Below are 22,553 nucleotides of genomic sequence, written 5' to 3' on the forward strand. Positions count from 1 at the left end.
TTTTTTTTTGTTTTGTTTCCGAATTTGTCAGAATCACATTGTTCCTTTTTTTTTATTTAAAATCGTGCTGTGACTTGCAAACCTACTTTCTGCTCTAAAATTTATTTTTCATTTGAGGAATATAACGAAGAATACTTTGTTATTAGTTTCAGTGATTGGGAGAAATTTGCCGGCACGTGTAATACATAATAAGCGTGGTGATCAGCAATCATTTTTAAAGTGAGGAACATGCCTGAAGTATACGGTATCACTGTAGTACTTTTCTGTTATTTTTGTGTTTACTCTCGCTTAAGTCAAATATAGTACAAAAGACAATGTTGAAAATTGTTTAGTTAATGTAAGAAGCATTTTTCGCATTCCTAATATTTTATGCTGCTTTATATACAGACTTGATGTGTTACTGCGGAAACAAAGAAAAACTGAGAAACATTATGTCATCGTCCCTCCCTCTCTCTCCCTCTCTCTCTCTCTCTCTCTCTCTCTCTATCTCTCTCTCTTTCTCTTTTTCTCTCTCTTCTTTTTGTTAACGTTGCTCCCCTACCTTTCCTCGAATGATGAACGAGCCGTTGTTGTTATAAAATCCCAGACAGACTTGGTGGAATTCCTTGCTTAAGAGATTCTGCGGAATCCTGTTAATATGTGCATGAAGTAGCACAGAATATTCGCGTGCTCCACCGTCTCCCACATTCTTATTAGCCGAGTAAAAGCGCCGCTAGGATGCGCTCCCCATTTTTCAGCGATGTTCATGGAGTCAGTGACGCAGTAGAGCTCACATGATAAATTGAAATCCCGCGCCACTATAGTGTCGGCTGCGTTCCCAATTGTTGTTAGCCACTCAGAGTAGATCGCACCGATGGTCATCCGTCTTCGGCAACATTCTTCATGAGCAGCCGCTGCTTTCCCATGTCGAAGAGATATATCTCCCTCGCATCCGGGATGCCGATACACATATGCTGCTGACCGAGCAGCTTTAGCTCCATACTTCCGCGATTGCTCACTTCAGACGCGGCCGACAGAAGCGCACGAGCCATTAACTGAACAGGTGCGTTGAGTGATAGGCAAACCTTTCCCGGACGTAAACTTACTATTTGGACTTGGTTCTGTTAGAATGTAATTCCTCAGGACTCTGAGGTCCTTAGAGACATAGCATAACTCTTTTGTCGACAGATATGTGGAAAGGAAAAGCCGTCTCATTGTTAGAGAAACAGTCCCAACAGTTATTGTAAGCAATTCACATTAAGCTTATCTACTATATCAGGCAATGCGGGCTAGGATCAAAATCTAAATTACTCTAAAAACAATAACTATTTTTGAGTTTGTGCAGCTTGTCACGATATACAGCATGGCGTCACATATTCTATTTTATAGATATTCTTTAGTTGTCTTAATTGGATTGATTATGCTGCGTAAATTTGGCACTGGCTGAAACATAATAATGCGGAGAAAACATCTGATAATATTTGAAAGTGGTGCAATAGATAAGAAATTTTGGCTGCTCGCAGAGTTTGCAGTTCTGGATACGTTTGTCTTCTTTTTACAGATCGGTATGGCGCAGGTGTGACCACGTGAAATATTATGGAACTGCCGTACTGTTCTGGTCATCCTCGTCCTAATTCCTCCTTTTACGCTTCAACTACTACAGAGAAAGACATCAATATTTAATTCATTAAAGGTGTTCCGTTTCTAAAGAAGGAAGGAGGACAGATCACGGTTTAACGCCCCGTCGACGACGAGGTAATTATAGATGGAGCACCACCTCGAAAAGCGAAGGATGGGAAAGGAAATTTATCGCGTCCATTTCAAAGGAACTATCGTATCATGTATCTTATGGAAACAATGAAATTCTAATTACGGATCGCCGACAAGGATTTGAACCACCGTACTTCCGAATATGAGTCCTGTGTCTTCAATACTGCGCTACCAAGCTCAGTACATCAATTTCTAAAGACCAATCCGCTGAGTGAACTTTCGACTGTTGGTTGAGACTGCCGTGATGCCAATTCTGAACCTGTGTTACACACTAACGCTTGCGAAAGTGCCAACGCCGAAAAGCAAACATGTGAGTGAAATGAATTTTATATCTCTAACTGAATATATAGCAATATGCAAGTGATTAGGATTACAGAACTGTTCATGATGCCCGACTTCAGTATGATGTGAAGCCCCCAAGAGTAGCAACCAGAACGTCTAACCGTCACTCTTAGGGAACAGTTCTACACAAAACAATGACAGTGGCTGCTGGAAGGAAGAGGCCAACAAGTTGCCGATGAACCACGTTCGAGGTATTTTCGACAAGCCAAATGCGAGGGAAGCGCAGTACCCGTACTCGTTTCAACCATGGTCAGCTATTCCTCGCCGCGTATGACTTGGCATTGTTCTGCTGAAATATGGCATGTTGCGTCGGGTGCAGGAAGGGCAATACATCAGCCTCTAATACTCCCGAGTGTATTGGTTGATGTTCAGATTTCTCTCAGCACCTAACAATTAAGATCACACATTGTATCCAATGGCGTTCCAACCGCACGTAGCCTTTGTCCGCTAATCCGCTTGACAATGCACAACGTAGCAGGAGGCTACTGAGTTGTAGACGACCGCGTATGCGGTCGTCATTGTAGGAGAAGTTGTTGCTGGAAAAGTTCAAAATTACATTTAGCGTTCATGCGTCCATTGCAGTCTGAGGCCATTATGGTGCCTGAAAAATGGAAGCCGACGCATGGGCACCCATGCTACCTAAACAGCATGCACGCCGCATGTAAATGTCGACGTAAACAGGTGCACATCTGTTCTAGAACTCTGTGTTGAAGTTGTGGAACAGATCGAGGTGGCGCAGTGGTTAGCACACTGGACTCGCATTCGGAAGAACGACGGTTCCAACCTGTCTCCGGCCATCCTGATTTAGGTTTTCCGTGATTTCCCTAAATCGTTTCCGGCAAATGCCGGGATGGTTCCTTTGAAAGGGCACGGCCAATTTCCTTCCCAATACTTCCCTAATCCGAGCTTGTGCTCCGTCTCTAATGACCTCATTGTTGACGATACGTTAAACACTAATCTCTTCCTCCTCCTCGAAGTTGTGGATCCATTTGGTCCATACGGACGAGACAGCAGTCATCTCATGCAACGGTCACGCTGCATACGACCCTCCGTATCTAAATCTATATCAGCAGCTATAGTCTGCGGATCACTATGACTTTGTATTATGGTTTCTTCCCGATTCAACGGGTGGAATGTGTGTGAAAAACGACTTCTTGTGTTCCTCGACGCGACCGGTTATTTGTCTAATTTTACCTGCACGATTTCTGCGAGGTTAATACACGAGAGAGACTGAACAATATTTGCAGCTTCTGCACTGAAAGATGGTTCTCGAAGTTTTCTAAGCAGGTTATCGAGAGATAGTGCGCCAGTTAAGATTTTTCAACATTTCTGTTAATCTCTCATGTCGCCTTGGTATTTACTTTATATACAGTTGAGACTATGTGCTCGTTGCACTTCATATCTCTACACGTCTTAACTCCCAAATATGTGTATGACGTGACTGGCTGTACTAGTGACTCATTAATCCTGTGGTCAATAGATACCACAATGCTATCTTTCGTTAAGTGCATAACTTTGAATACTGTGTATTAAGACCAAGTTGCCAGTTCTTGCGACAGGCTGATATTTTGTAGATATCTAACTCGATGTTGCTGAATGCTTTACCAGAATGAATTTTATCATAGGTAACTGCATCATCTGCGGAAAACCTGAGATTGTAAGTAATACTATGTCCCTAGTTGTGTGGTTCGGTGTCTGAGTGAGAAAGTGCCAGATTATAAATCCAAAGGTTCGGATTTCGATACTCTGTCAATTTTTGGATTTTTCCTGGCAATAATTTGCTTATGTGAAAACTACCAAGTTGCACCGTGGTTCGGACTTCATGTTAAATTCTAAGACCCCCTACAACGGCCCGGTAAGTCAGTTCAAAGGTCGTAGGAAGATCAAGGTATGCCACCTCAAATAGAACCGTGCCTAGCTCGTTTCTAGTAAAGCATGTGGTGTTCGGGCCAATCTTCGGGCTTTGGACAGCCTTAAAAAAATGGTTCAAATGGCTCTGAGCACTATGGGGCTTAACTGCTGTGGTCATCAGTCCCCTAGAACTTAGAACTACTTAAACCTAACTAACCTAAGGACATCACACACACCCATGCCCGAGGCAGGATTCGAACCTGCGACCGTAGCGGTCGCGCGGTTCCAGACTGTAGCGCGTAGAACCGCTCGGCCACTCCGACCGGCCTGGACAGCCTTACTTAAGTCATTAATGTCTAAGATGAACACAACTCTCGCTCTGGACACCCCAGATATTATATAATTGCCTGTATATGACTTTCCATCCTGAATAACATGCTGTATCCTACTCTTAGGGGAATTTCGATTCAGTCACAGACTTGGTTATATATCCTTTAGCTTTGTTAACAGTCTAGAAATACTGAATCGACCTGGTCTACCCACGGGTGCCACACACGCATGACGAGTGAACGGCAGAGTATGTAAAAAAAATTGTGTTAGAATTGTGTATGCTTACAGTAGTTTTGCGAATTTCACTTGAAACAAATACCGCCTACCGCAGGTACACGTTTGTGTTGTATTTACATCCCAATAAATGTCCTACGCCCTGACGATGAATAAAACACGCTATTGAACAGTTTTTCATTCATTACGCTGTCCCGATTTTGTGAAGAATAGCTTCTACGCTATCTAGAATTACCGCTAACTTACTGCATTATGTTTATTTTTAGCACTGGTAGGATTTATTCTCCATGTGCCACTTGTCCCTGCGTTTTCGCTTAGTGCGGTAATGCTTCCACAATATTACCGTCTCGTAAATAAATGCTATGAAACTTCGTAATGCCAGATGGTGATCGCCACAGATAGAAGTTAGCTAACAAAATAAATAAATTTCTACGTAGCAGCTTATGGAGTCCCCAGAATTATATCCTTGGAAACGATGAACCCTGTTTGTAAATCCCAATGCTGATTATCCCTAATTAAGAAACCAGTTTCTTAGTAGTTCTCGATACTCGCTGGGTTCCAGCTTGGTAGCGCAGCGAGGTCGCCGCCTAATGTATCGTACTTCATTTCTATGCTACGTTGTTAAAAAAAATTTTATAACAGACTCTACCACAATAGCAGATGTTGGTACTATGAGTCTGTGGAGACTGAAGACTTAAATTTTGTGACCATATACTCTCGAAGAAGAAATGGATTCACCTACAGAAACTACCGTAGCGAAATGTGATCAGTAACCATAACGAGAAGCATTTTTAACAAGGAGAAAGATGATACCAAATTATTCCTTTTAACGTATTATTGAATAAGTGGCTGAGATTGCACGTTATTGGCCACGCTCTTCACATTCCTTCTACGCAGAGAGATGCGATGCTGCTTCGTTAGACTCTCCCCTTTAGTGTTAACAATTTAGCGAACGCCTTTAAATGGCTTTAAAATTTTTGTTTACTTTCTGCGAAGTAGGCTGCTGTTCTAAAAACAGAAAGCAAGAAGTGATCACGCCGGCGCGAAATACCGGGGGTGAGGCGAGTATTCTAACACGTCGCGCTCTGCGTACAAACAAACAGGGCTAAAACCCACACCGCTAAACGGACAAACACTGCTTCTGATTTCTGTCTACATGATGGCTTTTTGAGGAATTTTAAACTTTTTCGAGATGTTTCAGAACCGATGTCTCCTAAATTACGTGGCGTATCAGAAACAACAGTTGGATATTCAGTGTATATAACAACACTAAGATTCTAGGGACAAGTATGTGTTGTTGCGTGGGCAAATACAGAAGACAACCAGAAATAAGGGTAGCTCATTGTTCCACATCGCACATTAATATTACTGGTACGACCTTTGAAATTTCTGGATTCTTCACGTTATCTGTCGACAGATTTTACAGGTCTAAGTGACCTGCGAACTTGCCAGACGTGGCCTATCATTTTGCGAGATCTGAAGCCCACTATAATATCCCTCTATCTGCTCAATATCAACACAAACTGACTCCTCCATTCTGAGCAAAACTTCCTTTCTGTCCGCCTTTCATCCTTGCGTGCCTCGGGATTGCTGTACCATCATCAGTGCACAATTTTAATTCTTAACTCTGCACTTAATTCTACATGTGGCTGTCTGTGTTTTTGGTGTATGTGCTTTTATTCTACAAGTGCCATTATCAATCAGAAATTCCTGAGATAGTGCTCATTTTGTACGGTTTGAAGCTCACTGTACAATTCCATAAAAATTACAAACTGTCAAACCCAAAAAATGATGGTCCGAGCGCCATGCCAAGTACGTAGATAATACCACACGTACCAGCTAATGCAATCAGTCATAAGTAAAACAAAATTACGGTACTAAATGACGACCGAGCGAGGTGGCGCAGTGGTTAGCACTCTGGACTCGCATTCGGGAGGACGACGGTTCAATCCCGTCTCCAGCCATCCTGATTTAGGTTTTCCGTGATTTCCCTAAATCGTTTCAGGCAAATGCCGGGATGGTTCCTTTCAAAGGGCACGGCCGATTTCCTTCCCCATCCTTCCCTCACCCGAGCTAGCGCTCCGTCTCTAATGACCTCGTTGTCGACGGGACGTTAAACAACACTAACCTAACCTAACCTACTAAATGACGCAGTGATGACTTTACGACGGAACCAGGAAATTTTCGTGGACAAGAGAAAGTATTGCACTACTCTTTGCTCAAAGAGGTAACAAACGATTATTTTATAACTGAAGACAGTTCTGAAAACTTCACCAATTTCTTCCAGAAATAACTCCTCCGCGCTGTCAGCTGAGACGGCACTTTTCCTGTGTTTCATACGTTGACTTTTTGGGATGATTTTACACTTCTGTAACGCCGCAATGGTATGCCTCAACGTCGATTTGCGTAGAAAAGCTTTCGTTGTACTATACAAAAGTTCACGACCAGATATTGATACTGAATTGCATACTGATGCTGTATTAAACCACAGTTTAGCCGGCCGGAGTGGCCGTGCGGTTCTGGGCGCTACAGTATGGAACCGAGCGACCACTACGGTCGCAGGTTAGGTTCGAATCCTGCCTCGGGCGTGGATGTGTGTGATGTCCTTAGGTTAGTTAGGTTTAATTAGTTCTAAGTTCTAGGCGACTGATGACCTCAGAAGTTAAGTCGCATAGTGCTCAGAGCCATTTGAACTAAACCACAGTTTCAGTACAATTACATTAATGCAATACTTTTCTTCTGTCTCTTCAAAACAACTCAGGATACGACTTCAGCTATTATGTACGTTACATTCTGTTAACTAAAGTTTCTTTTGCGCTATTCTGGACTCAGAAACCATAAATTTTCTTCTTACTCGAAATCAGTAACAGGACATACACAACAGAATTGTAATTAAAAGATATACCTACTTGTAACTGCCCAAGCACTGTCAAAATGTCTAGTAGCGGTGCCAAAAAAACTAACAACAAAAATAATAACATTACAGGAGGGCTCAGTCACGGTACGTGCTGTAACGATGAAAAATGTTCTCAGCTTTGAAATGGAACCGAGATATGGTATTCAGTGCGACGAATATTTTTCTTTGTTGAAAGCTTCTTATTTTTATTTCTATGTTGGCAGATTTGGACGAATGTTAGTAGGTACTGTACCATAGAGACCGTAGAACTGTGACTGTCATTGATTTGTAGTACAGTACTTACAACTGAAACAGGCGAACCTAAAATGTACTTATCTGATGGCATCGCGTCACAATCTCAGGAGACTGGAAAAGAGCGAAGGAGTATGTTAGTTTTGGACTGTGCCAGGAATGTTGCCCATGGGACGCAGAACTGATCAGTGCACCATTTGCTCCATTTCATAGACAAAGGAGGAAAGCAAAGGAATAGTAGGACAAGGCGCTATCCCCTCTTACTGTCTGTCTCAAATCACCTCGTCTCTAAGCTGTAAGCGTCCTTCATATTCCATGAATTTCTCTGAAGTCTTTTGTTTACCGAACGTAATATATGGTAATAAACTGAGTTTTAATTGCAAACATTTGTATCTTTTTCCGGGAGGCTGTTGAACACCTCGTTTCATTTTTAAGTAAGTGTCGCACTGTATATGGTGTTAGTACCGACCCGAAAGAGCTTTAGCTTTCTTGAACAGAATAACGAAAGAAAATCCTCGTGGCCTTGTTTCAACTCGGACGAACACGGCGTCTCACGAGGAGAAATTAGTGTCACTAGTGCAAGCAGTTACACAGAGGCTAGTGGAAACAAAAGCTATGAGTTTCATGTTTATAGCATCGTGCAGTCGAGGTACGTCATCCGTTCCTCTTTTTCAGCTCGACTGCTCTAAGTTACAGCACGAATATAAACAACTACTCCTGGAAATTGTACAAGACTCACTGCACAAATAAGATGCTGGTATCAACAAACTTCATGAAAAAATCATACTATAGAAATTTGCAGTTCGAAGTATCTCAAGTGTCCTGGATAGACGAGGAAGGGAAGTTATCACAGATATGTGTAATAACCTGTAGTGAGTTTAACTTCGTTGCACATCCCCAGAATGCAGGTTTGAAATTGCCTACGGACGAATTACAAAGTCAAGTGGTATCTCATGCACAAAACTAGGAAGTTATACAACTCATATTGTTTACAGGCTTGTTCTCTCCAGCGTTCGCCGCGAATATCAGTCAAAACATAGTGTAATCGTAGTCATAATGTGTTTTGACACAAACAATGGATTTCTCATTGAGTGTGTCGTAAATGTACCTATAACAGTTCACTTTCCTCTGTAAGATAAAGAATTCTATGCTGCACCGAAGACATTTACTAATTGTCGCCAACTGATATTACAAGAGCACAAAAACAGCAAAATTTAGCCAACAGAGGTTGCATCAAGTTATTGTTTGCTCCACATATGTCGACCTTTAATTCTTCAGTTATCAAACAAGTTTTCTAATTCGTCATTAGAAACCGATAAAAACAATCTGAAAATATAAATATGCGAAAGACAAGGTACAGGTGCAGAACGTTTCGCTTAAACCAAATACTCAGCTGTCCCCTTCTGAGTTGAAACGTTGTACAGTGATTCTTTGTGGATAAGCAACTACCTAGTAACATGTATAACTCCCATTCACTGTAACGAAGGTGTCGAGGCACGGAGACCACGAAAGCGTCGAGGAGACATCCTGATCCGCGACCGCGCAGCCGTTCAGGGCACGGTCTTGCAACTCTAAAGCGGTCCATAAGTGCTCAGAAATTTGTGAGCAGGTTACCTGAGCAGTGGGCAGAGACATGTGGAGAATTTTGAGAGCAATAGTGTGGTGCACTGGCTTGCTCAGCGTAGGGAACGAACATTACTGTACTGTTCGCCAGCGAATGATGTTACCACATCTGTCAGAAGCTTCATTCTATCCAATGTTACGTTCCTCACTCGAGCATGCCACCAACATCTACCACAACGCTGCATCACCTCGTGAGTTATCGACGTACTGTGCCGTGCCAGTAGTATGTAGCAACTCTTGAGCCCGGACGACTTTGTTCCGTCCCCCGTGTGTCCAGTTATGATGTTTCCTCGCGCACGCTAATCTCTGTGCCCTGTGCCGTACAGTGGGCAAAGTTTCGTGTGTGAGTTGGTAGCTCACGTACCGCACAGCGAGCAAGCGGTTCTGAATGCTAGGGCTACACACACGTTTTTGTTCTCCAACACTGGACTGAGGAGTGCTTTAATACATCTCGGTAGTTGTAACGGCTGTTGTAATCCACGAAGCTTGTCACAACATAGTGTTGCCCACGGAGCTATCGTTAGTTGCAACGTCTTCCCCCGAACCGAGATGCTCACGGCATGTACTTGTCGCAGTAGCACGTAATTAGCTAGTGCCTGCACGACGGAAGAGATGGAGAGTCCCACCCATCTGGTACTCACAAGCTGCAACGTCACTATAGCGCGTCATCCCCGTACTGTCATCTCGCTGGACAATACAAAGTCTGACGACACCCCGTACTATTCCGGCGATGAATGAACTCCCTTACTCAAACTAATCGTCTATCTATAACTCAGTACAGAGCTCTTTCGCTAAAGTAAAATCAGCAAACAGGAAAATATATTGTCTTAATCGGAGTTCTTACATATGATGCTTAATTTTCGAAGCGCCAGATTTTTTGCTGTCGGAAGGTGTAAGTGAAAATGCAAAAATATAGTTTTATAGGTTGTTGTGAACTTTGGAACAAAATAAAAGCCAGCAGTCACTATTTTATAAAGGTTTACTTCTACATTCGAGTCACAACCGGTTTCGGGCACATACGCCAATCTTCACGTGGGTGCATTCACGCTGAATGGTGTTAGTACCACGTTATGCTGCGTGAGAAATAATTTGTTTTGATTTGAATGTATGTATTCAGCTACGAAGACCAAATGTACCCTTTATTTGCAAAAATTGTTGATTACTGGCAGGAGACGTTGATGCAGAATGCCTGTTTACGTGTTTTCCCGCTTTTGGATCGAAAAACCACGTTGCGTGTTGCACGATATTTAATTTGAAGAACTGCTTGACCATCATTCCAATATACAGACTGTTAAAGAAAAGTACCGAATATTTTTTAAGGTGGGAGTAACCATCAAAACAAGAAAAACCTCAAATAGACATACGCTCTAAAATGCATACGTTAAGACCTATGAGCACTTGTTCATTTTCGATGCTGTGAAAACATCTCTTCTACTGCAAGATCTTTGCTTTCCATATTTTGGGTGGAGGTAATACGGACCAAAACAAGAAAAAACGGCCAGTAAACAAGAGATCTAAAATGCATACTTTAAGAGCTATGAGCAGTTATTCGATAGAAGAGATGTGTTTCACAGTAGCGAAGATGAACAAGTGCTTGTAACTCTGGAGGTATGCATTTTAGAGCTCATGTTTACGGAGCATTTTTTCTTGTTTTGGTCCATTCTAGTCCTTCTCGAAACATGGGAAGCAAAGAGTGTGCAGTAGAAGAGATGTGCTACACAGTATCGAAGATGAACAATTGCTCATAGGTCTTAATGTATGCATTTTAGTGCTCACGATTACTGAATTTTTTTCTTGTTTTTATGGCTACTACCACCTCTCAAAATATTCGTCACTTTTTAACGTCCTGTATAATTCGAAGAAAGATACAAATGAAAAAAAATATATATCCAAATGTGCTGAAAGTAGATTGTCAGACTAGACTCAGTAACAGACAGGAAGGCTCATATATCTAAATTTTTCGATACAGAGATTTTTTCTTAGAAACGGAAAAGAACTGGTGTTTAAGTTAGATGTCGTCTCCTCCGGAATCAGAGGTGTAGCAATCTGGCGCCTCCACTGAAGGCTTTCGCGGGCAGAGATTTATTAATTTGGCGGGGAGCAGCGCGGCGCGTTAAGCGAGTGTGATGCCGTCACTCTCGCACGCCCCCGCGCCAAACAAATAGGGCCGGCGATTGGGTTTTAGGGAAGATACTTAATTTGAGTCTGAGTTCCCTTCCTTCCGCCTGTCGGGGCTTTGTTTAGAAGAGGGCTGGGGCGGCCAGGGAGAGCAGCGGCCGGGGTGACGTCTTGGCCGCTCAATGGACAGTGATTGTAGGTGGGGTGCGGGGGCGGCGCGGCAGGCGCTGCTGACCCGCGCACAAAGTAACCAAGACGACAGAGCAAGCTCGGCACTTTTGGGAATGGGTTAGCTGCGGTCACTCTTCCCTCGTTGCGGGCATTCGCGCCCCGAGATAAAGCCGCCCTATTATCCTGCTTTATTCCCTCGCCTTCTCCTTGACGACCAGGATAAATGAACGGAGGGGAGCCTCAGGTCGCTATCTCTCTCTTTTATGTTTTTTGGAGGCGCAGGAGCCGATCGGTGATTTGTGGCGGCGCTGTCCCGTCGCCGTCCGTCGGCATATCTTACTGATTAACCGGCGCCGGCGCGCATTTCTTCCGAATTCCTGTGCCACGCGCGGTAACGCCTGCCAATTACCCTTCTCCCCCGCGGCGCATTCTACTTAAAATTGCATTTCGCCGTGCCAATATGTGTACTGTCCGCGCTACTTCGGCGCCCCGCGTCCCTGTCTTCGTGTTCGTCGTCGCTGCCGTCCTGCGCGGCGTGTCGGAATAAAACTTTTTGTCCGTCAGCACGGAAAATCGCTTCGTCTGACTTATTGCTCCCCAATAAAATTGTAGCTCCTTCTGGAAACGATCTGGATTTTAGTACTGAAAATCACCTACTTACCGATATCGAGCCGTTACACAACAAAAACGATTCCTAAAATTTCCATACTATGTTCAGGCTGTTGTCAGAGATATTAGACTATGCGGTTCAGTTCCCCGTCCGTGGACCCAGATTTAATTTTTCTCAATTTCCCTAAAGTTCTTAAGGCAAGTAATGGTACAGTTCATTTAGAAGAGCACTTCCCATTTTCTTCCTCGTGTCTCTGCAATCGGAACTTGTGCTCCGTCTCTAATGACCGTTATCTCCCTTCATTCCTTCGTGCGCAAAATTCTGTACACTACCTCAATCTGGCAGTGGCTCAGAGAGGAGTTCAGTGTACAGCAATAAAATTTTTTGATAATTTGCGCAACAACATAAAATGTCTGACAGGTAACGAAGCACGTTTGAAATCTAATTTAAAATCATTTCTCCAGGACGGCTCATTCTATCCCATAGACAAATTTCTGCTTGAAAACTGGTAGAAAAAAACCGTGGTGGTATGAATAGGAGTAAAATAATAATGTGTTCATTAATTAACAGTTATCATGTTTACATATCCTGTAAACTGACTCGTTCCACATCGCTTCGATAAAATAATCGTTCATATGATCTATGGAACATAACTAAGTCAAATCAATGAAGCTTTTAGTAAGTTTCTAAATGAAGTGATTGCACTTTCGAATAAGCCCGACCCGATCTGTAGAGTGTTCCAGGAGGAATGGTCAATATGCAGGGATTTGACGGGAACGATTATTCGAAGCAAAGAAGTCTCGTAAACATAGACTCTAAAATGCGTACCGTACATTACGAGCTATGAGCCTTTCTTCATCTTCGACACTGTGACACTAATCTCTCCTGCTACAAGCTCTTTTCTTTCGGTATTTGAGAAGGAGGTAGTACGGACCAACTGTCTAGTAAATATGGGCCCTAAAAAGCATACCTTAGGAGCTATGAGCACTTGTTCAATAGAAGAGATGTGTTGCACAGTAGCGAAGATGAACAAGTGCTAATAGCTCTTAAGTGTATGCACTTTAGAGTCCACGTTTATTGGACATTTTTCTTGTTTTGTTTCATAGAGACACCTCTCAAAATGTGGAGAGCAAAGACCTTGCAGTAGAAGAGATTTGTTTCACGGTATCGAAGATGAAGAAGTGCTCATAGCTCATAAAGGTACGTATTTTATAACCCACGTTTACCGAATTTTTTTTGCTTCGAATGATCTTTACTATCGTATCCCTGAATACTGACCATTCCTCCAGGGACACCCTTTGTATTCGTAACAAATCTCTTGTGAACGCCGGAAACGTTCTTTGAATGACGACGCTCTGGCTCGTCTCCTTCGTCCTCGGCAAAGACCAAGCGAATGCTTCTTCTATGATGACTTTACTGCCTACACGACGTTAAGCCCCTACGAAGAAAGACAAAAAATGCATGATGTGTGATAATGTCAATATTGCTCTGAACTCCGAGCTCATTTCGTATGTCTTCACTCTTTTCATGATCAAGCAGTAATAATCCGATAGGTGTAGTAAAAACTTCATTTCAGTAGCGCTTATTTGTTTTACTTGGGCAGATATATGAGTCCAGAGATCACTCACGTACAGCAATTATGGTACCACAGTTAAATCCGACAACTTAAGTAGAGCCTCTTTTCTTACTTTTTGTTGTACCGTTTGTTGTGCTGTTCCCACGGAACACCTAAATCTGTTAAGTTTGATATGCTAGTTAAAGCCCACGTTCGTAAACACCGAGCTTGCTCGCTGATTGTTTTTTTCTGGTTGAGTTTGACCGTAACGAGAACAACAAACATACAGATTGGTTCAAATGGCTCTGAGCACTATGGGACTTAACATCTGTGGTCATCAGTCCCCTAGAACTTAGAACTACTTAAACCTAACTAACCTAAGGACATCACCACATCCATACCCAAGGCAGGATTCGAACCTGCGACCGTAGCAGTCACGCGGTTCCGAAACATACAATTATTAAATAGCTCCTTACAGTAAATTCCGGATAAATAATAAATAAGTCCACAAACTATTTGTAAAGTCCCCTTTTTGAATACTATTTAAAGTACGTTTAAGACATATCTCTGCTTTTTAATGTACGAGAAATTGTCTTGCGGACTCTTAACATAATTGGCAGATCCGTGAGTTTTCTTTTTTATTTCCTGTTAAATAATTCCAGTTGGTTTGCTCTGTTAGCAATGTTCTAGCAGCCCAAAACCTGCTATGAACGCATTTCGATCTACTCAGAACCTTGTGATAAATTTTATAGTCACGCGGTAAAAGCAGGGATACCTCTGTCACAATTCTTCTGTCGTTATATATCATTCAAATGCAAATACAGAAGCAAGAGCGTAACTCTCCGTGGGTTTTCTTAATTCATACGTGTTTGGTATCTTTAATAACCTACTGTGGCCCTTATGAAATACAAATGTTACAGTATGTTTCTTTCCTTACATACAGTAATAGTTATCGCACTGCGGAAAAATTTTATTCTAACCCTAATTCTGTCAACATATGTCTGGAGAATATTCCTTCCTTGTATAAACAGCAAAAACTGCTGTCTGTACAGTCATTTTCTAATCTGTTTCAAAGACAGTGCCTTCTGCTGAAAGAAAAATCTGCAGTACTCCGAGAAGTATATGTTACTGTTGAGTACCAGCGTCGTGCTAATGGCACTGTGATAAAATAACGTTTTTTAACCCCATCTGTGCTGAGCCAGAGTTTTCATGTAGCCTCTGTATAATGCAATGCCCGGGACACAGCTTCGCTTCGTACGCAATCCCCGGGCTGCACACTGACGCCAAAACAGCTGTTTTCGTGGCGTTATGAAACAACTTGTTATGGCACAGTCAGCATGTGGAGCGTTTCCGCTCCATCTTGTAACTGTGCTTTCATCGTTTCAGTAACATTCTTCAAGTAACGCGATGGAGTCCTGCATTTTTTTTTTTGATAACGTATCCTTAAAACAATATTACGTAGCTTGTGTTCTTTCATTGTTCTTCCTTGTGGTCTCCATTACATAACAGGAAGTGAGTTTCAATGACAGAGAGAGTCCTCCCTGTATATCTGCTGTACGATTACTTTGTGATAGAACGATTCACTAGAAAAATACTTTCAGACTAGAACTCGAGTTTCCAAAATCTTTTACTCACTCTGTATACCTTACAGCAGTTATCAGTCAATAAAGTATTACTTCATCATCGCTGCCAAAGCTGAAAGCCTGTCATTGACATTGTTCGGTTTAACCTGTGCACTTTCATTCTTCAGTGTATTGGAATTTTATAAATATTTCATGTCCCATTTTATCCTTAACTGTTGGTCTGAAGACAGTTATTTAACAGAAACGACTCACCAAGTACTAACAAAAGATGACTTGGATTGTTTTGAGATTAGTTTTTTGATAAGCAGTTGCTGTAATTCCGTAGCCGCAATGCCTAAAATTATCAGATTTTATTTGTCCGTTAAGTGAAAGGCACATAGGTTACAAACTCCAGTCATTGTTTCCTTGTTCGTTCCTTAAAATCGTCGCGACCATCTTGAGCTCTGTTGAATTGAAATCCAAAATTCCTATTCGCGACCTGCTGTCAGAGAACAGCTTCTCCTTGAGTCTTAATAAACTTGTATCTTTACCTCCCGGATAACCCGGGAAACGAAATGATGCTTTAAAAATTGTCGCCATTAGAAAGCCACCATCAGGGCACGAACACAATTAAATGTACGATGAGGATAAAGTCCATCGTCAACACCTGTAAGAAACTTAGATGACTTAACAGTGCTGAGTAATTCAAACAGTGCTGCAAGGACAGAGAACTTCAGTGACTGGGAAGGAATATAAAGAGTTCCATGTTAGGTCCACTCTTATTACTTTTACGTGTGAATGACCTTCCAGTTTACGTACATCAAGCAGAGTTAGTGCATTTTGCAGACTTTACAAACGACATAGTAAATCCAAAAGGTTTTATTTTTCTGATGATTCGTCTTTCTCAAGTTCCTCTGGTCTGTCCAATTTGTACTTCAGTGTTATTCTTACTATTATTGTTACTGAGTATAATTAATTGTTATTCGCTTCATAATTTGACGTTTCATTATCGTGTGCAGTGTTCCAGTGGTCGATTAAATTAAAGAAAAATATAAGTTGGTTAATAGCTTATTGAACTCTGTAACGATTGTTGTGCTTAGCAAGGCATTACTTGTGACGACGCATTTGTTTTGTGCAGGATGATGGCATGATGGATCATGAAACAGACGGTGACGGCGCCATCAACCTGTCTACATCGCAGCGACCATCTGCGGCTACAACACCTAACGGCAGCGTCGAGTACGATGACCACGACCAGGTGAGCTTCTGTCGTAGTCATTCCTGTAACAAGCAAAAACGAAAAAAGGAACACCTTTTGCTATCCTTTCCAGTGCCAAGCCAGCTTATGATGCTAATGTGAGTCGGTATGCGCAGTCAGTTTTTCTCTTGTTGAATGAAGGCGTGACATACTGTCAAACGGTAAAACCTGCAACAACTAAATTATTAAACTTTTTTTTGTCTCATTTTAACGACAGTGACAACGAGTCTCGTTCTGTTACAGAACATCTTCGACAGGACTCAACACCTTGAACGATTCTACAAATGTTGAGTTCGTTCCGAAGATGTTCTGAAATTGAACGGAGCGGGTTTTCATTTCAGAAAACATGCGAAGGTAGTCTGTAATAAAATACTTTTTAATTTTTCGCTGTGTTTTATACGTAAGTGCATATACCTCCTTAAAGCACTTTGCAATGATGTTGATGTACCTATCGTTATCGCCAAGAGCCGTATCAACGCTTTTATAGAGTGGGCAAAAAGTACGTTCCATGTAGATGTGTTACTTTTTTTTCTCTATCCACGCTTGACTTACAAGTTTCAGTAATTTGAAACTGGAACTGTAGTATTATCTGTGGAAAAAATTTGTGCGACGAGTCCGATAAGGTAATAAATTGCACGCCATTCGCTTATTTCACTTCCTTGAAAACAGACTGGTCACGAATATCTGAAGTTTTCATTTGATAATCAAAAATTGACGCCGAGACTGAGAACGTGACGTCAAGTGTGAGTGATACAATGTGAGTAGCTGGTGGGGTTCGTGAGCACAGCACAGCATCTTGCCGGCAACTTGTCTTAATGGCAGCTGCCTCCCCGCGACAGTCAACACCTTTCGCAACCTCCCTCAAAGTGCCCTGTTTACCGCCCGGCCGGGGTGTTTTCTAGGTTACTCTGCTAGCTGTTTATGTCACACAGCGCTCCCCTCGGGGTCAACAACAATGCAGCACTGTCAATAGATGTCACTTCAGACCTGCATGTCGTTTTTCTTTTTAGCTTTCGAATTCTGCCACTGTCGGTTAGGTATACACGGACTTCCTATGAGTTTCTAAAATCGTTGTCCTCCCATTTGTATGATATTCGCTTTCAGTTTATGTACTTTATTGGGAAAAGAAAGTTTAGAAAAGAGGTTTACTTTGACGAGAACTGAGTCATACTTGTACAACTAATTTCTGTACGGAAGCGAAGAGGTAGTAGGATTTGATTGTTTCTGTTCATAAGGCACTGTAATTTCAAGACCTTACACACAGGAAACAGGGTCTTTTGTATCTTAAATCAAATACTGTATAGACTTATTGCGTTTGCAAGTTAACTTCGAAAATGAGCCTTCCAGTGACGCGTAGTTGTGGATTCAGGTTACCTCTGCCTTGTTTAATATTGAGGTGAATAAATATGTTGTGGTTGCCCTTCGCCAAAATAACAAAAGAAAATTTAATTTTTTATGTTGAACTCTATTGATAATTATTGTGTACGGAAATATCACTAAAGGAGATTTCATGAATGTGAGACGTCGAATGTAGCTAATCACTCGAAGGAAGAAAAGAATGAAGGACGATTAGGTCGTAGGGTCCCAACGGCGCCGAGGTGTCAGGAGACGGCTAACCGCTTCATTTAGTCTGCATAGTTTGTATAATGAATTTCGGTGAACCATTGTTAGAATAACTATAGGATTGGTGTCTCACACAACGTATTCACACTTATCGCCGGCCGCGGTGGTCTCGCGGTTCTAGGCGCGCAGTCCGGAACCGTGCGACTGCTGCGGTCGCAGGTTCGAATCCTGCCTCGGGCATGGATGTGTGCGCTGTCCTTAGGTTAGTTAGGTTTAAGTAGTTCTAAGTTCTAGGGGACTGATGACCACAGCAGTTGAGTCCCATAGTGCTCAGAGCCATTTGAACCATTTTCACACTTATCGACTACAAGATGCTGTGGAAAGTGTATAGTTTACAATCAAGATCACTTTCATAATTTTTTGAGTGTTAATTACTCCATTTTTGTGGTTCTCTTTTATAATGCCAAGAGTATTTTAAATCCCTTTCCGGCTATGTTTTAAAGAGTTAATTATTTTAAATGCTATATCGAGCCTATTTCAAGCTGAATAATTTACTCCAAAATATGACTGGCTTTACAGTAACAAAATGAAAAAGTAAAAAATAAAAAATCAGTTTCAGTCTTGTTTGTATGTAATCTCCAGACGCTCAGAAGCTCATTATCTTTCCGAGGTAAATATTTAACCTTGTTCAATGAGACCTCTACAGGTTTTATACGAACACACCGAGGCTACACAACAGTATACGGGACGTTTCACAATTCCTATTACACACTTATAGGGGCTGTATAGGAGACTTGGTAGATAAAGTTTTGTTAAGGGACCCATGTCCGGAAATGTACCATTTGGATATAACATAAGTTTGAAGATTGGATCACTTTCAAATCACCCGCTCCACGTTACACACGCAAACTGAGAAGAGGGCGCTGTTATTATGTCATCACGTACCATTTTCGTCTGACCACAGCAATAGCTGCGAGAAACTGGTACGTTCGCAACTACGAGGCTTGATTGCGGTGCTCCACGGACTCGTTGCTCTCTCAACTTTGAAGAGGTCGACGTTCGTCGATTTATCCGCCGGCGAGTACTCGAAACATTGCTCCTGTAGAGCACACAGGTCACAGCTCATTGTTTCTGCAGTGTGCGTACCGTAAAGCGGGACATTTGAAACTTATCCGATCTTCAAACTTATTTTGCATCTAAACGGTACGTTTCCGGACATGGGTTCCTTATCAAAACTTTATCTAATACGTCTCCTCTACAATCGCTAGAAGCCTGTAACAGGAATTGTAAAACACGCTGTCTAATAAAGGGGATCTGTGATCACAAGCTGTTACGTCTTCATGTAGACTATCTGCGATTGAAACACTAAGTTTTGAAAACAAGAACTCTGCTTTCAGATCTGTAATGCACAAGCAATATTAGCAGTAACATCGACATATCTCTCAGTAGTATTTGTACTAGCGTAATATCGCTAACTCAAACGAAGAAAAATCGTAGATGTCATCTGCAACAGTAAATATCGTGCGACAATTCGAGCAACAAACAGTTCATTTTCCTTGTTCACACAGTTTCTCATTAACAGGTTGAAAAGAAGCTGGTTGTGTATTTGAAATTCAACGAATTGAATTAATTATAATTTGTCTCAAACATAGAAGAAACAATTTTACTAGCTGGATATTTTTCACAACGCTGTAGCCATTTCTTTCTCCCTTTGCAACACATTTTCGTTCTCTGTCCTGGTTTTTGTGACTGCTCTCCCGGCAAATTCTGTTACTTGAATATTTCTACGTTCCTAAAGTAACACTTTGTTGTGGGATAGTCCCGTCTAATGTTTCTGAAGAATTTGCAATGACCAGACTATAACCCAGCCTCTGTTTCCTGTGGGACATACAATTTTGTGTTGTATAAACCACATCGAAGTACCTGTTGATTATGGCACTCATTTTGGAAATCGAGTGGTGACATTGATGACGCTCAGCTGCTTCGCATTATTGCATATTATGGTCAGAGTTATGATCAAAATTGCGTTTATTGTCATATTCATAAAATCATGAAACGACTTCCGGCGAATGAATTTTTAAGAATTAATATGATAGTCTACGGAATATTATGAATTAGAACAAATTATTATTTCTGTGAAGCTGTTTGTTTTGGAGCATGAAAAGCAGTTATCTAGGAATAGTATACGTGTGACTGTAATAATTAACACGAATTAGAACGTGGCTGGAAAATTCTGCGTTTATATCAGGCTCTCACAACCAGATTTCGTATACCGATTTTACAATACCGCTTCTGGTTGCTCATGTAAACAGTCCAATATCGATTGTGGAAGTGCGGTTCTAGGTGCCGAACTTCCTTTTCAACAATCGATTTTTGCTCCCATGTAAACGCACAACCGGTTTTGTAACGTGCCTGGACTGTCAGTTTACGCCTTGTTTTTAAAAATTCTGGACAGAGTGACGTTTTGTGCAGTGAAGGATATTTAATTGAAGAGAGGCCGCCATTGTGCTGCCTAAATCAGAAACCGGAAAAACGGTTTCCGAAACTCGGTTTTCATCTTCCAGGAGTTGTCTCTCATGTAAACGTAGCAAAAGAAAAGTCATCAGAAACTGAAAGGATTGTAGTGAGATGAGAACTGTATATCAACTACTCCTGTGGAACAACTCAGGCAGCTTGTAAGCACACGTTGCAGAAATGAACAGCCAAGTACAGGTACATGTCTCACACCTACAAACATACTCTTACAACTCCTTTTCTTGTGAAAACTCCCTCATGTCGAAAATAATCCATTGATTCCATGTTTTTGCATTTAGTACTTTCTTACACCGACTGATATCTCTAATTTCTGGAGAGCGCGAAAGTACGTACGGTTTAAAATTTTCGTCGACACTGGGGCTATTAGGAGTGAAGTGTTACCTCACGAATCCTCACAGCAATCAGGAAAAGCACGAAACTAGAGAATCGATTTATCCGAACGGGGATCGGAATAATAATAATAATATTTATTTATTTATCCTATGATCATTTAGTACTACTAAGTAAGTGACTTTTAAAAAAGTATATAATACACAGGATGTCGATCATAGCACATGGAAACAAATTTGTGTGTCTTAATTATGTAATAAAGAAAATCTTATATTCTAAAGCTTCCACACGTCTCATATCCCCTAGCACACAGAAGCACATAGGCGCGCGCGCACACACACACACACACACACACACACACACACACACAGAGAGAGAGAGAGAGAGAGAGAGAGAGAGAGAGAGACTAGATTCCATCCACGCCACTTCACACATTCAGCTTCAATCACAGTATCCTTGTTGTTCCTTCGCAGGCTCACTTCGACAGCTTCCTGGTACCCGAATTCACTGACACAACCAAAACAGAGAAGCAGCAGCAAAATCATTATTTATATGAAAGAGATAAAAATGGTTCAAATGGCTCTGAGCACTATGCGACTTAACTTCTGAGGTCATCAGTCGCCTAGAACTTAGAACTAATTAAACCTAACTAACCTAAGGACATCACACACATCCATGCCCGAGGCAGGATTCGAACCTGCGACCGTAGCGGCCACGCGGTTCCAGACTGAAGCGCCTTTAACCGCACGGCCACACCGGCCGGCTGAAAGATATAGTAAACGCATCACATCACATATATTCTTGAATATAATGGGTGATCAGCGTCAATGCGTGTAATTTATGTATTCCTCATTGCTACCGAAACTATTAGATCGTTTTCAAATATTTCTAAAATAAACCTAATATTATGCTCTGTGATTCTGTATGCAACGCACTGAAGATTATTTCAGATTGATACTGGGTACTTTTCCGATACAGCGTCTATGAATTTTTTACATAAAAATCACTCCTACTTGTAGTTTCATGATTAAGAACTTAATTGTTTAGTAGTTTTGTAAACGTGGCATCACGGAGGATGTGAACCACTTATTCTTTGGTTTGAAACAATCGATGACAACAATCCGCAACATTGTTTAGGCGCCTGGTGGCGTGAAAATGTTCTCTTCTAACTTCTGTCCTAACACTCCTGGCGACAGAAAACTATACAGTATATAAGGAATTCTTTCTCTGAAGGGTTTCACGATTGGATTTCTTAGCTGCTGCTGAATCTTCCTAGCACACTCCAGTAGCGACTGAGCAGCGCTGATGCAGGGCAGTGTTGTCACTGCTGGAGTACCAGTTATTCTACGTGTTTTACTGCCCCTGTTAATACATATCGATAAAACGAATATCGCACGAGACTAATTTTGGACCACTCTATCGAATGGGAACATAAAATTGGTCTTTAAAAATAATTTTGTTTATAATGGGAAACAAACCTATGCTTTCCGTCTACACTGAGGCATCGCACGAATGACATGATGAGCAGTATTCGTTATGGATGACTGCAACTACACACCACAAAACCTAAATTG

General features: G+C 41.6%; 1 protein-coding gene across 1 annotated transcript in view; it reads left to right on the forward strand.

The window, feature by feature from the left end:
* LOC126470686 (forkhead box protein P1) overlaps nucleotides 1-22,553 on the forward strand; it is a 724,940-nt gene that overhangs the window by 377,462 nt on the left and 324,925 nt on the right. Inside the window, exon 3 of the mRNA XM_050098687.1 lies at nucleotides 16,432-16,551. Within this exon, the coding sequence (XP_049954644.1) occupies nucleotides 16,432-16,551 (120 nt within the window). The remainder of the gene's footprint in view (nucleotides 1-16,431; nucleotides 16,552-22,553) is intronic.

Source organism: Schistocerca serialis, chromosome 3 (assembly GCF_023864345.2).
Source record: "Schistocerca serialis cubense isolate TAMUIC-IGC-003099 chromosome 3, iqSchSeri2.2, whole genome shotgun sequence".
In the NCBI taxonomy this organism is placed as follows: Eukaryota; Metazoa; Arthropoda; class Insecta; order Orthoptera; family Acrididae; genus Schistocerca; species Schistocerca serialis.